The sequence below is a fragment of the Marmota marmota genome, unplaced genomic scaffold, assembly GCF_001458135.2.
Source record: "Marmota marmota marmota unplaced genomic scaffold, marMar, whole genome shotgun sequence".
Taxonomy (NCBI): Eukaryota; Metazoa; Chordata; class Mammalia; order Rodentia; family Sciuridae; genus Marmota; species Marmota marmota.
Window position 1 is genome coordinate 2,200,313 of NW_026000103.1, and position 22,336 is coordinate 2,222,648.

General features: G+C 44.2%; 1 protein-coding gene across 4 annotated transcripts in view; it reads right to left on the minus strand.

Annotated features, from left to right (window-relative positions):
- Positions 1-10,502: 10,502 nt before the first annotated feature.
- Adamtsl1 (ADAMTS like 1) overlaps positions 10,503-22,336 on the minus strand; it is a 905,649-nt gene continuing 893,815 nt past the window's right edge. For all 4 annotated transcript variants that reach the window (XM_048783907.1, XM_048783906.1, XM_048783909.1 and 1 more), the window contains 4 exons: positions 21,745-21,952; positions 15,523-15,632; positions 14,535-14,755; positions 10,503-13,028 (listed from right to left, as the gene is read on the minus strand). In XM_048783907.1, coding sequence (XP_048639864.1) covers positions 12,922-13,028; positions 14,535-14,755; positions 15,523-15,632; positions 21,745-21,952 — 646 coding nt within the window. In that variant the 3' untranslated portion in view covers positions 10,503-12,921. The remainder of the gene's footprint in view (positions 13,029-14,534; positions 14,756-15,522; positions 15,633-21,744; positions 21,953-22,336) is intronic.

Sequence of the window (22,336 nt, forward strand, 5' to 3'; positions counted from 1 at the left end):
CAGTTCTGATTTCAGGACATCAAGGCAGTGCTGGGTGAGCCTGCTTTATGGGTGGGGCAGGCAGTCCCTGTGGCTTTGGGCTTTTCTTTCATGTAGTGCCCTCTAAGTATCTCTTTGTTATAGTTTTGTTGTTTCAAGATTTTTTTGCAATAGAATACACAGTAAGAATAACTATCACCAAACCTACACTTCTACTGCTCAGGCAGGAGTAGAGCTAATGACTCCAGAGCAATGATTTCCAAAGTGACACGTCTTAGAGACAACTGAGGGATCCATTTCCTCTAAAAGTGCTTTTCAGCTGTGGACTTGTCAAGAGGAAGCAGGAGGGGCAGGTGGGGGCATGTATAGTCCTAATTGCAGATTAATGGGCCCCCTGGACCCTCCGGCCATCACCCAAGCCCACATCTGGTCAGCAGGCCTCTAAGTGGGAAGACAGAGACCCTGCTGAGCCTAAATTCTGGGGCAGGGGCTAGGCAGGGATGTTTACTTTGGCAGAGCAGACCCAGAGTTTGCACATGGCTGTCCAAGCAGGTGCCTGGCTTCTCCCCACTGTGGGAGTGCATTGGGAGACCAGGAGCCTATGAACTTTCCAGAACATTTGTTGTATATTCTGGAAAAGGCATTAGGGCAATACGAGGCTGGGCTCCTTTTTACACCATATACTGGGCCACAGGTGCCTCTGGTGCTTCTGGATCTTTAGACACAGACATGAGAAGCCCTGATGTCTTTTCCTTGCCACACCTCAAAGTGTGGCTGCAAAGCCTCTTTGATGCTAATTGAAAGGATTCAGAGAGTTTCCACTCATCCAGCTGAGTCTAGCACTGATTTTTGTGAATCTTTCCTGCCCATACCAGCCTTCCAGCCTGTGCCCCTGCCTACCTACCTGCTCAGGGTCAAGGCTACACTCTCAAGGACAAGGGGGAGAATGTTTACCTCCCTGTAGTCCCCAAACTCCATCCATTACATTATAGGATCATAAAACAGGGAAGCTCACAAATACCCTCAAACAGGCAAACTGCAACTTGAGAGTTATAGGTGGACAAAATGCCTGAAAAATGACTGAAATTTGACTTCAGTGCCAATGGATGACTTATAAACTTAGAACTGAAAATTTTTGGACTGTGAGTTCTATTTTTCTTTTTTAAAACCCTTTTCGTTTTATAGTTTCTAAGCAGAGTCCAGTGCTTACTATCAAGCTGGAGTGGTTCTTTTGTTGGCTAAGTAATATAGTAGTACTTCCCATATTTGAAGGTCAGGTATTTGGAAACTTTAGCTATACAAAACTAAGGCAGGAACCTGGAAATAATTGGCCTTGAAGGTGCCAAGATCACCATGGACATGAATTTCATGAAGAGAAACAGTGCACACCACCTATCCTGGCTCAGGTGGTGGGCATATTGGACCTGCCTCCACTTTCTTTTTTAATACACAATTCCAATTAGTTTCTCTTCTCTGGTTTATGCCCACAGAATAGTATGAGGGGCTATTGCTAGAGGAAGATACATTTAGAATAAAAGAAGTGACAGCTGATAGCTTGGCAATGAGACAAGAAGCTAAAACTACTTTAAAAGACCAAACTCAAAAATACAGCCATTCAGGAATTATGACCCCAATATAATAAAGAAATGTCTATGTATGTACACACACACACACACACACACACACATTTTATTAAGTCTGGAAAATATACTATGGTTTGTGCGTATGACCCTAGTTTAGTAAAAATAAAAATTATACACAAGCATTTTTAAGGACTTGAAAAATGCATCAACAGTTTTGGATAAATGAATTCCCATTTGTCCCATTTACTCAGAATAATAAGTGACTGCACTTATTATTTCACTATTTTAATATTTAGTTTGAACCTATAGGTAATGTGTATTAGGCTTTTCTAAGGTGTTTTCTGTGGAATACAAGTCCTATGATAGGGCCTTCCAAAAGAAGTTCATTAGATACGTAAGTTTGGGAAATGCTTCATATTATATCCCCTGATGCAGATTCATAATACATGTTAATATTTCAAAGTCTCTATGAAGCCCTAAAGTAAAGAAACCTTATTTAATGTTGTGAAACTCAGTGTAAGAACCAGCATTCTCACAATTACAGGTGCTCAAGCAAAAGGTATAATTTACTGGCTCTGGCAATGGAACATTGCCAGATATTATCTCTTGGATATAACTGGACACAAGGGCTTCAATGATGTGATGAGGTCCTGGTCACAATCTTTTGGCTCTTCTTTTTCTGTATTGCTTTGTAAGGTAGGTGCTTTCCATATAGTGGTTTCTAGTGATTCTAAGCTTGTAACATTCCCTTAGCTAGCAATCTTGAGTGGAGAGAAAAAGATTTCCCATTTTCAGTAAAAATCCCTGAATTGTTTTTTTGCTGGCTTGTGTCTCATGTAGATCCCTGAGCTGATCATTGTGGCAATAGAAAATACTTATTGCTCAGGCCTGAGCTGGGGTCCACCCCTAGACCTAATCTTGTGTATATGTGGTCAACCCATGTGAAAGGCATGAAAATCAGGAGGGCTGGGGGGGTGGTTCTCCAAAAGAAAACACACGTTTAGCTTCCAGGGAAAGGAAGAGTGAATGCTGAGCAGGCAGAAACAGCATTTTAAAACTGAGACAGTAGAGCCTTTTTATTGTGTAAAACCTGTTGGAATGCACTTTGAGAATTACTGCCAAGTACTCATCATAAATTTTTTAAAATAAAATTGGAATATAGTAAAATACACAAACTGTGCAAACGTGGTTTGGTCTGTCTTGATGACTCAGAGACCTCACTGGATCCTGCAGTGCTTCAAGGTCACCTCTGAGTGTTAACATACCCTGATCATTGACCGTTGAGCTTCTTGATGAATGGGAGGTTATGGTACAGCTAGAGGGCAGGATGTATGAGGCCTGGCAAGGTTCATGTATGATGGACAATGGACTCTGGTATCTCCTGTGTAGAGCCCTTTAGAGAGCTGAATGAAGTCCAGCACATTTCAGTTAATCCACATGACCCTCTTCTGTTGTTGATATCCCTACCCCCTCCCCAGGACAGGGAGGCAGTTGAGGCTCAGAGAGGTTAAACAACGAGGCAGATTCCTAATAGGGTTGCTCAGGAGGTTAGAGGAAATGAAGTCTGTAAAACAAACCTTGTGGACAATAAAGAGGTTTTTGAATGGCACCGTGGAAGAAGGTCAGTACTAGAGAGATGCAAAAGGCTATTCACATTGAGAGAAAAGAACAAGTTCTGGGATGCAGTTGGCAGGTATATGACTCAAGTAAACATGCAGAAAGAATTCTGGGTACAGCAGTGGTGTGTGAGTCTCCACGGTACCTAGTACAGGTTAGCTTACAAACCCATTCCACAATCTCTTCCGGACACGCACACATACTGTTTTAGTCAGCTTTTTACACTGCTGTGACTAAGTGATCTGACCAGCACAACTGTAGAGGAGGAAACTTTTATTTAGGGCTCATGGTTTCAGAGGTCTTAGTCCATAGAAGGCCAGCTCCATTCCTCTGGACTCGAGGTGATGCTGAACATCATGGTGGGAGAGCGGGGCAGGGGGAAGTAGTTCACATTATTATCAGAAAGCAGAGAGAGAGAGAGAGGGCTCCACTTGCCAGATACAAATGTATACCCCAAAGCCACACCCCACCACTTCAGTTACCACTCAGTAAATCCCTATCAGGGGATTAATTCACTGATTGGTTAAGACTCTCACAACCTAATCATTTCTCCTCTGAACCTTCTTCTTCTTCTTTTTTTTTTTTTAATATTTTTTAGTTGTAGTTGGACACAATACCTTTATTTTGTTTATTTATTTTATTTGGGTACTGAGAATTGAACCCAGGGTCTTGCACGTGCTAGGCGAGTGCTCTACCACTGAGTCACAACCCCAGCCCTGAACCTTCTTGTATTATCTCACATGTGAGCTTTTGGGGGACATCTCACATCCAAACCATAACACACTCATGCACACAAATACAGTGCTGATGAGATTGCAGTAGATCTCCTTTACACACCACTTGTTTACTTAAAAGTCTAACATGCAAAAGGTCATGGTTACATCTAGGAGCTGAAAGTTATTTAAAAGGCTCTTTTGAATTTTTAAGCTCTTGGTTGAAACCATTAATTACTTTAAACTGGATTCTTTTTACTGTAGAAAATGCTCCCTTGAGATTTATAGAAAAGGTCTTTTCATCTGGTGACTTAGTAATACACAATTGCACCAACTGTTCGTTTCATTATAAAATCCTGTCCAATGGTGTTTGGGGAGGGCTTGTCTTCTGGGGTAACAAGCTTGTGGAGACTCCATGATTATTTCACCTTTGCTTTCAGTGGGCCCAAGAGGCCCCAACTTGAGGCTATCATGGTGTCCTCTTCTGGCTGTTCAAGTTGTCTTTTGGGGTCTGGTTCGACTGCACTCCTCAGCACACTCTTGCCCTGGGAATACCTCCCAGGTGGCCCCCCAGGTACTCTCCAGCTTCTTCTGGCATCCATTTTCTGCTTGTCAGGTGAGCTCCTTGCATGATGGGCAGTGACTCAGAAACCCTGCTGTCTGCCTCCTCCTCTGACACACGCCGACTCTCCTCCACAGCCCCACACGGCTGTCTTAGCTCTGGTCATCGGGATGACAGGACACACTATCAAGCACTGACCACACATCTGCCTCTTTCTTCCCTTTGTCCATCCATCCACATGTATATAAATACATACATTTATTCATTTGTTCCTTCAGAAAAATGTATTTTGGGTGTCAGGCTCTATTCTTTGTGCTTTGGAATTATATCAGTAAAACAACCAAACCAAACCAAACCAAACCAAAAACAACACAGATGTAGATCTTGCCCTTGTGAAGCTCATAGTCTAGTGGGGGAGATAGACATTCATTTATAATAAATAGCATGACAAACAGTGAACAGTTATATAGAGTGAAATAATGAACACATATTAAAACCAAAAAAGTATATGGTATGTCAGAAGGCAATAAGGGCAGGAGGGATGTAATTGAGATGAACTGGCTCTGGAGCATAGGAAGGACAGATGGTAGTTAATATAGGTTGAAATGTGGTCAACAAGGATCACTGAGGAAGGAGGAGCATAAGCAGGAAGCCAAGAGGATACCAGGGGACAGCTAGAGCAAAGGCCCTGTGGTAGGCATATTTCTGAGTAGGTATGTTTAGAGAACAGTAAGAAGGTCAGTTAAGGGGAGCAGATACAAAGCTTGGAACTGGGAAGTGCCAAGAACAGATTTCAGTGAAAATCATTGCTGTAGTTCCCTGACTGCTTGAGGAGGCCATTTCTGGGTGGAAGCAGGGCCCTGTAGGTTTTCTGCCTGGAGGGCTGTGCAGGGTCATCCTTGGGAAGTAGAAGCAGGGGTCGTGGAAAGAGTTGATTCTGGGTATGTTTCAAAGGTAGGCCAGATGCAGTTGCTGATTGGATGTGGGGTGAAAATGAGAGAGAATCAAGCGTGAATCTGGAATTTTGGGCTGGAGTGACTGAAAGGATGGAGTTGCCAGCTGTTGAGACTGGGGAGGGCTGGGGAGGACATCTGGATGCTGAGTGGCTTGCCTGCTGCTTTTGCAGAACCAGGCATGGCTCTTCTGCCTCCTGCTGTGGTCCCCATAAGGAGTGACTGTAGCACCTATGATTTCTGGAATCCTTTCCTGGTTCTGTTTCCTCTTTCTCCCCACAGTCCTGAGAGAGAAAGGGCTTTTTCTGAAGTCAAGCTTACCAGGTGCCAGGGTTGGACAAGCAGGTGTGATTGTGCTGGGTACTTTGAAGGAGGGTAAAAGTTAGCTATGAGGGCAGGATGGCTTCTCTGAGGTTGTGACTGTCAGATGAAATTGACCCACCTCTCCTTCGGAGGGAAGGGATACTATGTCCTCATATGGCAGAAGGTGGAAGGGCAAAGAGAGACTGAACTCCTTCCATCAAGCTCCTCTGACAGGGTCTCACTGAGCTGTTTAGCATCTTGCTTTTGCTGAGGCTGCTTTGAACTCCTGATCCTTCTGTCTCAGGCTCCTAAGCTGCTGGGATTACAGGTGTGCGCCACTGCACCCGGATTCTCACTATCACCTCTTGATTCCACCCCATTGGTAGCACCTGTGATGGAGAGGGACCCATTCAAGCCATGGAAGCTGGAATCTTAGGATATTTGTGCAAGGACAGAGGTGCTGTGTACTCTTCCCAGTCCTCCAGCACTGCACATTTCACCTGTGTGTAAGTAAAGAACTTTGTGTAACTAATAAACCCTCTTGTGCAGATTTGGATAATGGTATCTGAGATGCTTGCTATGCCATTTCTGGAGTGTAGATTCATGATTGGGTATACTAAATGTTAGCTAATTAGGATGTAAATTCAAGTTAATTTCACATGTATACATCAGTTAATAGAGAAGTATAGTAAGTAAGGCAATACAACAACAATTCTAGCTGCTGCATGGAGAGTGGATTGGTGGAGACCAGAGTAAATTTAAGGAGACTAGTCAGAAGAACTTTGCAAAAAGCTCCAGAGAGGGAATTAGGACTAAAGGGAGCAATTGTTGGGTACTGACTAAAGAAGGAACCAAATGAGGAGGAAGAGCTGGAGAGTCCCAGAATTAGACTTCACAATTGCAGTAGAACATACTGGACAAGCTCCCCAAAGACAGGTACTGGGTTCTCGGGACCCAGAGTTGGTGCTTAGCCAGAGTGTGTCTAACTCTGAGGGAAAGGAAAAGTTTGTGATTGGGGAAAAAAAAAACAGGAAAGAGAAGATGAGCAAGGATAGTGGCCCACCTGGCAGAGAGGAGGCAGGCAAGGATCACTAAAACCAGATGAGAACTTGAGTTGTTTTCCATCCCAGACAGACTCCTACCCAAAAGCAAACCTTACAGTGCAAGGGCAGATTCTGATCATGGGACCCTGCTCATAGGTGGGTACCTCGGTCTCTCTACTCTTGGAGAAGCCTGGGCAGGCTGAAGAAATTCAGCACAGGAATCCATGGAGCTGGCAACTCTCTTATGCACTGGCTTTGTGACATGCTGACCTCTAACCATGGGGCAGAACTACATGGGCGACTGAACAATTTTGTCTTTCTCATTATTATTTTAAAAATGATGGTGGGGGTGGAGGAGAAGAAAACCAAGGCCAGGACACACTTCATCAGCTCACTTCTGACCTTGACCATTAAACATTTTTTTGGAATTGCTTACCCGGTAAAGGAGTTGTTCAGTTTGTCCACTAACCTATATGGAATTTGTAACGAGGTCACTTGACCAAAGTCCCAGTGGAGAAGGCAGATTCCCCACGCATGCTTTCTGGTCTGAATGCTGACCGTGCAATCTCTCAGGCCCTAAGCATTCTGCTTAAATAAATATTATTTACGTTCGGCAGGAGAACCATTCCCCTCTGTCTGCTTTCTCTTCACTCACATAAAACTGCACATTTAACTTCTGTTTACATATGTATAAACTATATCTTTAGGAGCAGCCTGGGAAATGTTTGGTTGAAGTTGGATTTTGCCCTTTGAAAACACAGAGGTGAGTGACATCTGTATATTGTGTTATCAGAGGCGTGACACATATGGTTGATTGGGACCAGGTGCTTCATAGAAGCCATCTGAGTGAAGTTATAAATGTCTAGTTGACAAGTAAAGTGACAGCCCAGTTCTTATTAGCAAAGGCTTGATTATCAATATTTGTCTTCCAATTCAAGGGTAGCAACAAGACAGTTGAATGTTTCGGGGTGCTGTGGATAAGCAGCTGAGGCTTAGTGAGAAATACTAGTCTCTGATAAGCATATACACATTTGACCTATAAAAGCATCATCTCTGAACGGGATGGCTGGGTGGGAGGGAGAAATTTGGGGTTAAACTTGGAGAATTGGTAGAATTTTATCATGTATTCAAGTTCTTTAGTGTTACTTCAAGGTTTATATCATATATTTTCCAAATCAGCAGTGTGTAACATGGGTAGATGAACTTCTTGCCATAACTCACGTTCAGTGTGTACCAAGGCTGAACCCTTTACTTCATAGGTTCTCTGAACAAAATGAGGGGCAGAGAAAGACAAAACCCAAGGGCTTTGAGTTTCCTGATTAATTCAGGCTTCCTTGGGTTAATTCACCTGACAGGTTATTTTCTTAGGACTATTTCCCAAGAACTCCATGTCTTTGTCTACCCCATCATTTTCTCTGCCCTTTGTGGATGACTTTGACTACTTCTGGGATCCTCACAGTTTGTTTATGGAGGTATAACTTGTCTCTTGTTGGCTGAGAACCATTAACAAAATTGGATTATTTCCTTTGAGTTTATTTGCAGGATGAAGTAAGGGAATAATAGTGTATTGTTTATGAGAAACTCTACTTCTTGGCAAGTGAGATGCCTCTGATTTTAGTTTTTACTTGTATATTTTCTCATGAATGTGAACTTATCCACTTTTTATACTAACTCAAAGGGAATGGCAATTGCGTTTATGTTTGGGTATGTTGAATTGAGACGAGGAAGTAGAGGCCACTATGAGAGGGATCTCTGTATGTATCTCTGATGTAATATATTGTATGTTATAAGAGGACATTTGTCCTGGGAAGCTTTCCTGGAGGTTTGCTGGTATTTTGGTGAGTCTTTGAGTTGACTACATGGACTATGTTTTTCCAAGATACAGAGCTCGATTCATTAACGTCTCTATTATTGATGCTATTGTATAGTGTAGTGCTTTAAAAGAATGACTGGTTTACTTCTCATCCAAAAATGAAAACACAAGAGAGACCATCTTTCAAAGATAACAACAGGAAATAGCATGAATTAGCTAACATTGTGTAACCCTGCCCTTCATCTCCCATCTCTGTCAGGGTATTTTGGATGATGAACATTTGATGCGGAGTTTGATGATATGCTTGTATCCTTACATTTTCTTAATGTGAATGAATATTTTTCTCGAAATAACCCTACCCTATGAAGTATTCTACTTGTACAGATAAGGAAGTTGAGGCATGAATGGTCTTTGTTGACTGTTCTGGTCCTAATGGGTCTTACAGATTTCCTAGATTCATCTTATTTAGAGTCCTGGAAACTTCTGAGGGTAATCAGGGACTCTAATTACACCCTGTCTCCCCTGCCATGGGCTGGGTTGTGGCTTAGTGGTAGAGCACTTGCCTAGCACATGTGAGGGACTGAGTTTGATCCTCAGCACCACATAGAAATAAATAAAATAAAGGTATTGTGTCCCTCTGCACTAAACAAAATAAAACAAAATACCCCCGGGACTGGCCTGTGGCTAAAATTCTAAACATTTATACTGTGGCATCTTGCTTGGTAGGAATCTTTTTTTCCTCCCTGTGGAGCTCTATGATTTGGGCTGGAAAAATTTCCATATGTTCCCACTACTTGAGCCATCTTGAGTTTTTGCTCTGGCATTTCTGGGTTCTCTCCCTGGCCCTGGGACCACTGTAGGACATTATTTGGTCACTGGCATATGTTTATGGTTCTAGTACTGGATTTTTCTTTAAAGTAAAATGTAAAATTTCTTAGAAAATGACCAGAATTTAAGGAAGAGCTTTTGGGTATGTTTTCACACAGCTCAGTGGGCATGTGAAGTGTTGAGTGAATATCTGGAAAACAGGCCAGAGCTTGGCTTTCAGGGTTGGGTGCTCTGGAGTGTCTCCAGCAGTTCCTGTGTGGACATCACCTGGGCTGGGGACATGCTTTTACTGAGCCTGTTTGTAAAGAACTCTCTAAAGGTGCTTTTGGTTTTTCTGCACTTCCTACAGCAGCTATATTTCTATATTCAAAATGATTTTAAAATAGAGAGCTAGGAGTCCTATAAATCAAAGAAATTAATTTTAGGACAGAAGAAAGCAACAAGTCCTGTAATGTCCCGCTCTCATCATCTACCAACCTGAAATCAGTGGGGGAAGGATGGTGTGTGTGCTGAGGTGGCGATGGCACCCTCCCAGAGGGACGGGAGACAGCACAGTGGGGAAGAGCAAGGCTTTGGCTACAGTCACACTGCCTAGGCGTGAATCTTGGTCCCACCAGATGGGTGACTTGAGCTTTTCTGGGCATTTATTTACCTCTGTGAACATGGGGATACTCATAGGGTTGATGTGAAGATTAAATGTAGTACTCTATAAAGGTTAGCCTCGATTAACAGTCTATATTCACAGTTTCATCATGCAGATGCTTGACACCGCACACACACCCCTGATAGGAAGTCTGACCTGAGGAGAGGGGACTTCCACACCTAAGTCATCTGTCCCAGGATACCACATATGGCTGTAAATGAGATGACAGGCTTAGCCTGGATGTGTGCCTGTATACCATTGCAGCGCCTCTGGGTTCATTTAGAGAGTTGGTCCTTCCAGATATAGGCCCTGAGCTTCCTATGCAAAGCTGAAAACTGCAATCTTTCTATTTTAGCCAGATGTGCATAACTGGCTGGGAACCACCAAATTGACAGGGACTTTTCTTCATCCCCAGTATAAAACATGATGGGAAGGCTGAGCTTAACAGAGACTCGGACAACAAGATTTAAATAAATAAGCTGTATTATCTGTACAAAAAAAATATAAATACAGTTTTGTGTTTTAGAGGAGGAAGTGCCTCCTTCCACATTATCCAGCAGCCCTAATAATCTGCGGTACTGCTGAGTCACGATTCACAGAACAAACATTACATGTACATTCATCTCATGCAAGGAGCACACTCTTCCCACCCCACACCTAGGCTCTCCAGCTCGATCTGAAACCCATTTCCAACTCCTCACCCTGACATGTGGTGGAGCTGGAAGACAGCTGTTTTTTTTTTTTTTTTTTTAAAGGAAATGTAAATATTGGCTGCCAATTTTCAATATCTGTTGAACTAGATGTAATCAACCATGTGAGTCCTATGGAAGAAGTCTTTACCATTCTATAAAACACTCCTGTGACACAAATGAATCACCTGTTGCCCCAGCATCCCGTGTTAGCTTTTACAAAGTATTCTGTACAAAGTGAATAATGGATCCAGAGTTAAACACCAGCTTCTATTAAAAAAAGGAAAAATACAATGATCACCACTGAATTTACAGGAACACAGCTGTAGGAAGTTAATAACAAAAAAAAAATCTCCCAATATTTTTTTTTCTGGATGACAATGTACAATTATTAATATTGCACTTTTTTATACAAGAAATCCTAATAAATATTCACAAAAGATATACATAGAAAACATTCTCTTTTATTTTAAATAAACATTACATTGATCTTTAGTAACATGATTTCTTAGAGCCTATGTTTGTGGTGAGGAATTAAAAGACCCACCCTAATTGTCCACAGCTCACCTAGAGAGGACACAGATTAATATTGTCTTCCTCCCAAATTTTACTTTACAGGCTGGATGGGAAATGCAGCCTTGATGTCAGTGGTGGCCCTGGGGTGAGTGGCATCCCACAAGTGTGTGAGGGGTGGCTTATCTGAGGCTGCCCAGCCTACTAAACTGGGGCCCTTCAGCGGGAGAAGGAAGGAAAAAAAAATCACTCGCCCAAAGCTGTCCTGCTGAATGAGCAATTGGCTGAATAGTCCTAAAGTGTGTTTGCTGCCGGACTTGGCTGTGGCTGTCTCAACACAGCTGATAGGTGTTGCTGCAGTGCGTGAGACGCTCCAGCTGATAAGTGTTAATTGCCTTGGGTTTGGAGTGTTCCCCATATGGGGAGGGTGGGTTGAAAAGCCTTTCAGGACCTTCTTGGAGTCTAGAGCTATCCTTTGGCTTTGCCACAGCTCTTCATCCCCCCACCCCAACCTGCCACATAAATACTATGTATAGCAGCTTTTGTGCTCTGTCAGGCACCCACAGCCCCTGGAGTTGGCTGCTGGATTAGGCAGAGTGTACCACAGTCACCTGCAAACCCACTGTCCCACCCTGTTCCCTGGTCAGCTCAGGAAGGAAATGGTTGCCACAGCCTGATACTCACTCTCTGGCAAATGATTGTATGAATTGACTTTTACAAAGGGACCCCAATCCTTGGCCCTTAGGTGGAGTAGCAAAGACCATTTAGGCAGAAAACCTGGCCTACTCCTGCTCAGAATATGCCCCAGGCCCACAGTAGTTGGTAGTTCAAGGCTGGGGGCTCTTGATTTCAAAGAAGAGATGCTGGGCAGACTTACTGCCCAGCCAGGTGTTGACCTCTTGCCGGCTTTGTTGCAGCTGCATAAGTGGACAGTTCACTCAGATAGTGTTGGGAGTGGGTACTCTCCCTACCTCCCCCTGTGAGGGACAGGTCTCCTTCCATGCAGCAAGGGCACTCTGAGGGAAGCAGAGCTCTGCCCATCCTCCTGCACCTTCACTGAACCTGCCAGGTGCTCTGGAGTTCAGAGCCTGTGACATGAGCAGACACAGGCTTCTGTTCATGCTCTCCCTTCCCTTCCTGGGTCAGTTCCTGCATCACTGTGATTGTCTCCTTTACTACTACCTATCCCTGTGTTTGAGTTCTCTATGGGAGGAGAAGAGCCAGTTATGGTTGGCTTCTGCCTCAGATGGTCCTTATCACCACTGAGGGGTTGGGGGTGGGTAGAGGAGGAGACAAAGAATCAACACCACATCAATAATGCTGGTTGTCTGATGTTTGCACCAATTCTTTATCAACCCTGTGGCTCCCTGCTGTTCCCAGGGGCCCTGGCTTTCTCTTTCTAGGCCTCTCTGAGAACCAGGTTGGAGGGAGTCGGCCCTGTAAGGGAGTGGCTGCTGTCTGCCTGGCTTGCTCTGCAGCCTCCTTTTGACATCTGTCCTTTTCTTTTCCCAATGTTCTGTCCTCCAGCTAACTGAAAGAGAAAACATGCTGAGGTCCTCAGGGGGGAGGGCGGAGGAGGAGGGAGGGGGAAATAAATAAATAAAACAAAGCTTAAGTTCTGTCCCAGGTGGTTGCGTGAGTCCTTTGTGTGGCCAGGGAGAGTTCTTCCCCGTGCCCTGTCTTCACGCTTTGCCACAAGTTCCGCAGCAGCGGGATTTGAACTGGCTGAGTTGGCAGAGCTTCAGCTGCTTCACCTTCTCGCAGTATCTGGTGGTGTCTCTGCACTCCACTGGGAAAGGAGGGGGTGGGGAGGGGACAGAAAGGAGATGTGAAACAGAGGCTAACTGGCATTTGGCTGCTGGGGTCTGCCGTGGCCACTGCGCTCCATCCCTCTGGGTGCCTCTCACTCTGGTAGAGCTCAGCTACTTGCCTCCCAGGCTGCCAACGGCAGGGCCAGCACCAGCCTGCAGTCCTCTGGCTGAATGATGGGACCCATTCCTGGGCCCTCTTTGCCTTTCATAGTTGCCTCTACTTCCTGTCTCTTCCCTCCTTTTGGGACTACCTCACTTCCTTGCTTGCTTTTCCCCAGGGGCTTTTGGTATTTTAGTGAGTGACTCTCCTCCCTGAGATGGTTCCCAGAAGGACTGAGTTCTGCCCCACGTGGAAGGAGATGCAGGTGAGGCTCTGGCTGGAAACCTTTATCCCCAAGGCACTGGGACCTTACTTTCTCTGTTAAGTTTGTTTTCATGTATTCTCTGCCTAAGATTCTTGTTCTTTCTACCCACCAGGCCTTAAACACAACACCATGGTGTTCCAGCTCAATATTGGTACAGATTATTGTTTTTAATCACTGGTGCTGATTTGACCTGGGAAGCCAGTCTGAGCTACTTGCATTCCACTCTGGTACTCTCTGCACACGGTGAGAGAATGACACCAACGTGGGTCAGCACTTCACCAAAGATCATGCATCCCCAGTGCATCATAAGGAAAGGGTTGTGTGTTCACAGGGGATCTGCCTTAATGTTGTGAATCCATTGCTTAGTGAAGGTCGGTTGGGGGGAAAACGGAATTCAGCCACATTTGTTTATTTCTTTTTCTTTTTTTTTGGTCCTTGTCAGAAAATGTCTCCAATTTGGGTTTTGGATTCAGAGGAAGAAAAAAAGAATAAGATTCCAGAATAAGATTCCTACCCAGTTGGAACACAAATGCTGATGCTGAGTTGAGGAGACTCCAGACTTGAGAGGAGAGGGAGTGAAATGAGTGTCAAATGCCAAGGGTCTGGGCTCTGCTCAGTTTCGGTGGATGCCCAGGGTGGGAGAGGAGGGAGATGATCAGCAGGTTCTTGTTCCATGAGAAGCAAAACAACGATGGGTGGGGAGCCAGTGGCTGAGTGGGAAGCACTCTGTGCTGCTTCAGTGTTAACAGTGCTTTCTCTAGCAGCCGGGCTCCTGACTGCCATTGTTTAGTTGTCCCCTCTGGGCATCAGCCGGTCTGCAGGTGAGCTAGAGGCCAATTTTACCCAGCAGTTGGCCAACAATACTTGGCCATCTCTGGACCAGGATGAAGATAGTGATAGCCCCTGGGGCACACGCTGCCATTTTTGTGGCTAGGAAATGTATACACACTTCTTTACACACCCACACACCTGCCTGTAAATGCTCAACTCTGGCTCCAGCTCACAATCCTTGGGGTACCTGATCCAATGCCCTATGTTCAGGCTCAGTCCTAGGGATTGCCCTCTGTACCCGATGCCCTGTGGGGAAATTGCAGAAAGGTCTTTGGGATTGGAACATACTGTTTTCACATGGAGTGATGTTGCAGCGTTGCCAGTTGGCGGGCCGGGGCCCCCAGGAGCACAGGTGCTCAGGCACAGCCTTGTTGGTGCGGGCATGCACACACTCCACCCGCCGGGACTGGAAGCCATAGTTGCCACAGGTTGCCGTGCACAGGGTCCACAGGCTAACCCTCCAGTGTACGCTGCAGGCATCTGACCAGCAGTTCTGGGTGCTCACAGGCCTACAGGAAGAGGGTGGCAGGGTTAAGATCTGTCTCTATGGGGCCAAATGTGAAAATAATGTTCCCAAACCAGGAAGGTCAGCCAACTCCTTAAGAACTTCCATTATCACCAGACCTAGGTTCTGATCTCTGTTTTGTTACTGAATGGCCACAAAAGTCTTCTTTCCCTGACTAGTCTTCCATCTGCTCTTCTCTACAATGTCTGTGTCTGTACATGACCCAAGAAGGAGCTCTATGCCATGTGGAGGCTGGCAGAGGGAGAACTTGGACCTGTCCTCCGGGGCTGGAGTCCTACGAGAGGTGATAAGCTCTCTTCTCAGGGGACATTTACAAAGAGATGTAAGAGGGATTGGGGGCTGGATAGGAATGAAAAGTTGGTATCCAGAATACGGCACCTCATCTCAGCCTCACTTCTAGAGAGAACTCAACAAGAATGAGGAGCTGGCGGAGCCCTGGAGGTCCAGTAGCCACCAGGTAGACCTTGCTTCTTTGCCTGCCTTGGAATTAAGGCAGCATCCCCCAGCTCTGAGAAAAACATCCCTGCATGCTTCATCCTCCTGAGAGGAAAACCCAGCCTGGCCGCTTCAGTAAGCACAATATGGCCCATCGGTCTCTGGGTGGGGTCAGCGGCCTGGGTGATAGAAAGGAGCAGACAGGGCATCTGACCCTCGGCACTGTGGGAGGTTGGAGAAGAAACATCCTTTCATCACTTGTTTCTGTGCTACTGACGCAGGGGCTGAGAGAGGAGGCCCAGGCCTGCTTCTTACCTGGGAAGGGCACTGCACTGCTCTGATGGTAGGGTGATGCCATCCCGTGTCTGGCAGAAGACTTGTCTGTGTTGCACAGCTAGGCGAGGCCCGATGCAAGGCCCATTGCACTGGAAAGCAGAAAAAGGAATACATATCACGTCAGCGAAGTGCTCAATGTTCAGGCCCCAGGGGATGCAGGATTGTTTTGCAAGGTCTTATTGGAGGTCGTCAGATCATTCATCTTCTCCCTCTCTGGACCAACTAAAGGACATTCACTGGCTTGTTTTCTTTTATGCCACAGTGAGCATTTTGCTATGGGCATTTTGTTAGCAAAGGCCAGAGGAAGTGTAGAGCCAGTCTGAGAAGGCCAACCTACTTCCAGATCAACCAAATGAAAAAGCACTTGGCATTATGTGCTAGGAATGTACTTAGAGCTGAAGACATCTAAACAAGCCCCTGTCCCCTTCTGTGTGGAGGATAACTTGGCTTATTGTTTTCTTCCTAAATTCATCCAAGTATCCATGTCCACTATTTCTTTCCTTTCCTTGGCCTTGTTTTCTGCAGGTCAAACCCAGGACACTGAACACAGACAGACTTAGGTATGTACAGTCTCTCCTTATATTCTCTTGCCATGTGCTTGCCAAGCTTTCCCCAGAGATGGCAGAACCCAGCCCTAATGCAACGAATGCCTCCAAGAACTGTATAAAATGCAAAAGAAGCAGGCCGTGAGCCAACAAATGCCACGTTAGCACAAGGGGACACACATCCCTGGAAGGTCACTTTTTATTTTTTAAAAAAGTTTGTGGAGAGCTTTATTAATAGATGCCTATTTAAAAATAAGACCTTCTGCTATAAAGGGAGAAAGGAGGCAGAAAACCAATGCACAGACAAGATAATGAGAGGAGATGCATTTTCCGTCACATTTCATGATGTCCGGGAACACCTGGAGAGGACTCCTCTAGGATATTGATGTCCTAGCATTAGTTTTTTATTGGTTCATTATAAATAATAATGGGATTGTTACATATTTGTACATACACATAACATAATTTGGTACATTTCATTTTCCAGTATCTCCCCTTGCCCTACTCTCCTCTGTCCCCCTTCCCCCACTTCACCAGTCTCCCTTCTATTTTAATGAGAGTGGGAGGTCATTTTGGAACAAAGAATCTTAATGTAGGAGTCTTTAGATCCCTAGGGATCCACAGGGATATGAACTCTTAACATTTATGTTGAATTTTTCTAGTAAGAGGTTTCTTTCAGTTTTCGTTAGATGCTCAGAGAAATCCAGGACCACTGAAGGACAGGGACTTAAGGTAAAAGCATCCCTCTGGGGCTGACACCTCTGTCCAGGCCAGGGATTGCTCTTCCTGGCTCTGAAGGGCTCAGTTTGACAAGGTTGTTCACGAAGATATGGTTGTTGGAGGAAATGTAAAGAACACCCCTTGATACCAATGATTCAGAATTATTTTTTGTTTTATGATAAAATATAATTACAAAATTTATTGTTTTAACCATGGTAAAAAAAATAACTTCTCACTATGAAGGACAGCGTGCACGGAGAAATATGAGTGAAGCAAAGAAGTTCTCAGTGAGCTCTGACAGTGAATGGAGCCACAAGACCAGTTGCGTGGCAGAGTCATAATTCCAGAAGGGATCTTTGCTTGCTTCAGTGCTCTACTGTCAATCTTTACATTCGCTGTAGTCTGTGGAGAAGGGGCGCTGCAGTTTCATGTTGCACTGAACCCTACAAATTACGTGGCCAGTCCAGGACACAGGTGAAGAAAGTGAACACTGTAAGCAACTCAGAAGCCCCTGGAGGTTTTCTCCCTTCACTCTTTCCTCTTCTCCAAATGTACCCACTGTCAAGGCTGAATCTTTAACACAGTCAATTTTATGCCTGATTTTGAAATTTACATAAAGGAACCATATTTCATGCCTACTTTTGCATCTGGCTTCTTTTTCTCATGAAGCATCAGGTATGTAACTGAAGTACATTCATTTTCATTGATATCCAACATTTTGTTTTATAAATATACCATAATTTTGATTAATCGTCGACCCTTTTTTCAATACAGAGCCTACTTTGTCAGATATTAGTATAGACGCCCCCAACTCTCCTTTGGTTAGAATTTACATGGACTTTTAAAATTCTTTCATTTTCATTTATTTTTTCCTTAGCTCTAAATAGAGTCTCTTGTGGACAACAGAGTTGGATCATGCTCTGAATGTACTAAAACTTATTTCTTATTATGTTCTTTACCACCTTCTCACAGTTTGATTAGGGTTCCCCAGGTTTCTGTTTTGTGCCTTTTCTTCAGATCATGCTTCAAGGCGATACCACCCATGACACTAGTTATCACTTGATACTGATTACTTCCAATACACTCTGGTCAGCACAGCTCTAAGTTCCATATTCATACACCCACCTGTCTAAAGAATATCTCTAATGGAATATTTTATAAACATACTACACATTTATCACACCATCTTCATTTTCCTGTATTCCTAATTGTTCCACCAGAAATCCGAGGATCATCTTTGCTTCCTCTCTCTGACAGCCAGTGGCTCACTGAAACCATTTGAATCACACTGTCATAGTATCTCCTGTCCATTTCCACTGACCAAAGCATACATTCTGATCACCATAATTTCTTACCTACATTGGGTTTCTCTTTCTCTATTCTTGTTACTTTCCAATTCAGTCACTAAACTGCTGACAGGGTAATCTATTAAGAGTATAATCTGAGCTTGCAACTCTTGTTTAAAATCTTTCTGCTGGGGGAGGAAGACAAGCTGGCAACAGAGATGTGCCCAGCACTTGCCTCTTTCTCCACAAAGATGGACCAAAGTAACAGGTGTACAGGTACATTTTGAAGTGAGTGACCATAGAGAACAATGGAAATCATCAAGAGAGACTAGACTTGTAAGATTCAGAGGCCTGGGACAACAGCTTAGTAAAGAAACAAATTACTCTGGCATCTGTCACACTCCAATTCCTGGACCCTTATCTCTCACCCTACACAAAAAATCAATTCAAGATAGATCAAAGACCTAGGAATTAAGCCAGAAACCATGCAACTCCTACAATATACAGTCATACAGTCAACACTTCAGCTTTTAGGTATAGGACGACTTTCTCAATGGGACACCTAAAGCTCAGGAAATAATGCTAAGAGTTAATAAACAGGATGACATTAAATTAAAAAGCTTCGGCACAGCAAAGGAAACAATTATTAATGTGAAGAGAAAGCCTACAGAATGGGTGAAAATCTTTGCTAGCTACTCTTCTGGTAAAGGATTAGTATTCAGAATAAATAAAGAATCCAAAAGACTTTACACCAAAAAAATGAAATAACCCAATTAAGAAATGGCAAATATACTTCTCAAAAGAAAAAAATACAAATGGCCAACAAACATATAAAAAAAAATGTTCAGTGTCATTGACAATTAGGGAAAGCAAATCAAAACTATACTGAGATTTTATCTAATACCAGTCAGAATGGCAGCCATCAAGAATACAAATAATAAATGCTGGAGAGGATGTGGAGAAAAACACTTTTACACTGTTGGTGGGATTGTAAATTAGTACAACCAGTATGGAAATCAGCACCAAGGTCCCTCAAAAGACTAGACCGGACCTCCATATGACTCAGCTAGACCACTTCTTGGTATTTGTCCTAAAGAATTAAAATCAGCACGCTACAGTGATACATGCATACCCATGTTTATAACAGCACAATTCACAATAGCCAAATTATGGAATCAGCCTAGGTGTCCATCAACAGATGTATGGATAAAGGAAATGTGATATATATATATATATATGTATATATATAAACACATACATACACACACACACAAAATGAAGGATTTTTTATCCATAAAGAAAAATAATGTCATTTGCAAGAAAATGGATGGAAGTAGAGACCATTATGACAGCAAAATAAGTCAAATTCAGAATGTTAAGAGTCATGTTTTTTCTCATATATGGAAGCTTGAGAGCAAAAAGGACAAGAAAGGTGTGTGTGTGTGTGTGTGAGAGAGAGACAGAGAGAGAGAGAGAGAGAGAGAGAGAATGAATCCCCAAATCAAAGGGAGATCAGTAGAGGAAAAGGACTAAGGGGAGGGAGGGGGAAGTGCTGGAGAGAGATTGGCCAAATGATAGTTAATTTGTGTGCATGTATGAATATGTAACAACAAATCCCATCATTATGTACAATTATAATGCACCAATAAAAATGTGAAAAAAATTAAGCATCCCAGACTCTACCCCAGGCCTATCATATTAGAATTTGCATATTTAGCAAGATCCCCAGGTGATTCATGTTAATTCTCTATATACACTGGCCTAGGGACTTTAGAAGAAAGGATGAAGAGTTTGAGGGAAAACAATGTAGAAAAGACTTATGCGTTTTTCTCTCTGTTGGGAAGAGGAATCACTGAGAATGATCAAATACATACTCTATGTCCCCTTGAGTGACCTTGATGTCAATGCAGAAACATTTCCCATGTGTCCCCAGATCTGTTCCCAATCCCAGCTTCACAACTGCTAGTAAGCCTTGAGGACCTGGCAGCAGAGCTGTGTTATGTGAGAGCTGTCAGAAATGGGCTTTTCAAGATAAGAGAAATACCTCCCCAGCACCCCTTGCTCTAGCATAGAAGCAAGGTGGAGTTCATGTTGCTCTGAATATGAAGCACATACAGGCCAGCCCCTGGAAATAAAGGGCTGGACAGGTGTGTTGGCCGGTGGGCAGCGGGCTAAGCATTAACCCCCTGGTTTACCTGAGATACAAATGGCTAAGAGATGCAAATTTACTCTGTGGCCAGGAATGTTTGCTCTTTATATTAGAGACTGACACAGCATGTTAATGTCATAGGAAGTTGCAAGTGATTGTTTTCCAAAGATTACACCTAAGGCTGGCAGTAGAGGAACATGAATAAACCAATTCCAACAGGTTTCAAGTTACTAATTGTCCAAAAACATTGTTACATCGGTCCTACAGTAAAGTTTGTGATTTGGGGAGTGTCCCAGCTGGCTAGCCATGAAACTATACCTCAAAGTCAGAATAGTCCCTGTGCTAATGAGTGCCAGTCCAGACAAATCTGAACATCAGCCCTGGCCGGCAGCTCTTACATGCCTGCTAAGTCTCTAGAAGGGTTTGAACATAGACTTCTGGAGAAATGGTATATATTATTTCCCTTAAGCACCTCCACTCCTGATTTTCTTTGGTGCCAATAACACTGTAAAGTAGTAGAGTACAAGCTGAGTAGGTCAACTATTCTATGCTTAATAGGCCTTATATACCTGGACAGGGAAAAACCTGTCTCTCTAATGTATACTGGAGTTCTTGACTGATGCTCAGTCCCACCTGGTCCAGAAACACTGAGAGTACAGGGACCCTGTCCCTGGATTCCTACTGCCATGGTGCAATGTCCATCATTGCTTAGGATGGCTCCCCAACCCCCTGGGAATCCTCAGTTTGTGTCAATCTCCTTTTAAAAATCACAAACATAAAATTCTCACTCCAAATGGGTAGAGCCATCATGGACCCTCCACTGTACCTAGAGAAAACTCCATAACTGAGCTCCTGGGGTCAAATAAGCCCCCACTGCTGCTGTCCATTGAGCTTACCTGGGACTGAAGTCACTTCTAGGCAGAGAATTGAGAAAGGAGTTGATTGTTTCATGGTGACTGAGCTAGGCTTCAAGTCTCCCTGACTCAGAACAATGGTTCTCTACCCTGTTTGTATATCAGCATCACCTGAGGAGTTTCTAAGAGTCACCTAAGCTTGATCACACCCCAGAGGAATTGACCTGGGCTCCTTGGAGTTATGATCTTGACACTGGTGGTTAAAAAGGTTGCTTATAACTATGTGACCAGTGGAGAACCTTGGCCAAGAGCAGTCCGCAGAGGGGACACTGGCACAACCAGTGGGAAAAGATGGCTTGAGAGTGTGCGAGTCTGAAGAAGGTGTCTGAGGGTTCCGGGATCCAAGAACAAAAAGGCCTCAGGGTGGAGGAAGGAAATGTGTGCCTGGTAAATCAGTGTGTTAAGGTTAGAGTATGTTAAGGTTAGAGAAGGATCCAAGTGCCCTGGGTGTTAGGAATGATACAGGGTGGGATTAGGGACAGCGTGGATGTCACAGAGGAGGTGGCAGTGGAGGCATTTACTTCCCACTGTGGCAGGGTTTACACCTTTAGGATGACCTTTCAAATAAAAGCCGGTGTGGCCCTCACCTGGCCCCAGTTAGAGAAGGCCCACTCCACACACAGCTGTTGGTTACAGGCCTGGGTGTCCACAGGCCGTTTGGCTAGCTGGGTACACATGTCGTTAGACACAGGAGTAGAGATCCCAGAGGCTTTCAGCTTCTGACAGGTAACTCTGCGTGTCTGGATGCCTCCGCCACAGCTCCGGGTACAGGCAGACCAGGAAGTCACCATCCACCTGGGGAGAGGAAGAAACATCAGAGGAGCCCCAAAGGTGAGGCCTGGGGAAGGAACCTTGTGCCTGTCGCCTCACAGATGTTAATTAGGGGGCCTCTTCACAGTAATTACTTGGAAAAATGACCTTCCATAAGATATCCAAGTCAAATCCCTGGAAACTGTGAGTGTTATCTTATTTGGATAAGATAAATATATGGCTGACATAATTAAGAACTTTGAGATTATCTGGGTAGGCCTTAGATGCCACCACAAGTGTTCTTCTAAGAGAAAGACAGAGGAGATTATGCACAGGGAAGAGGAGAAGGCAGTATGACCTTGAAAGTGGTGTGACCACAGAGGTAGGAGGTGGAGTCCTGCAGCCACAAACAAGGAAGGCACCAGGGGA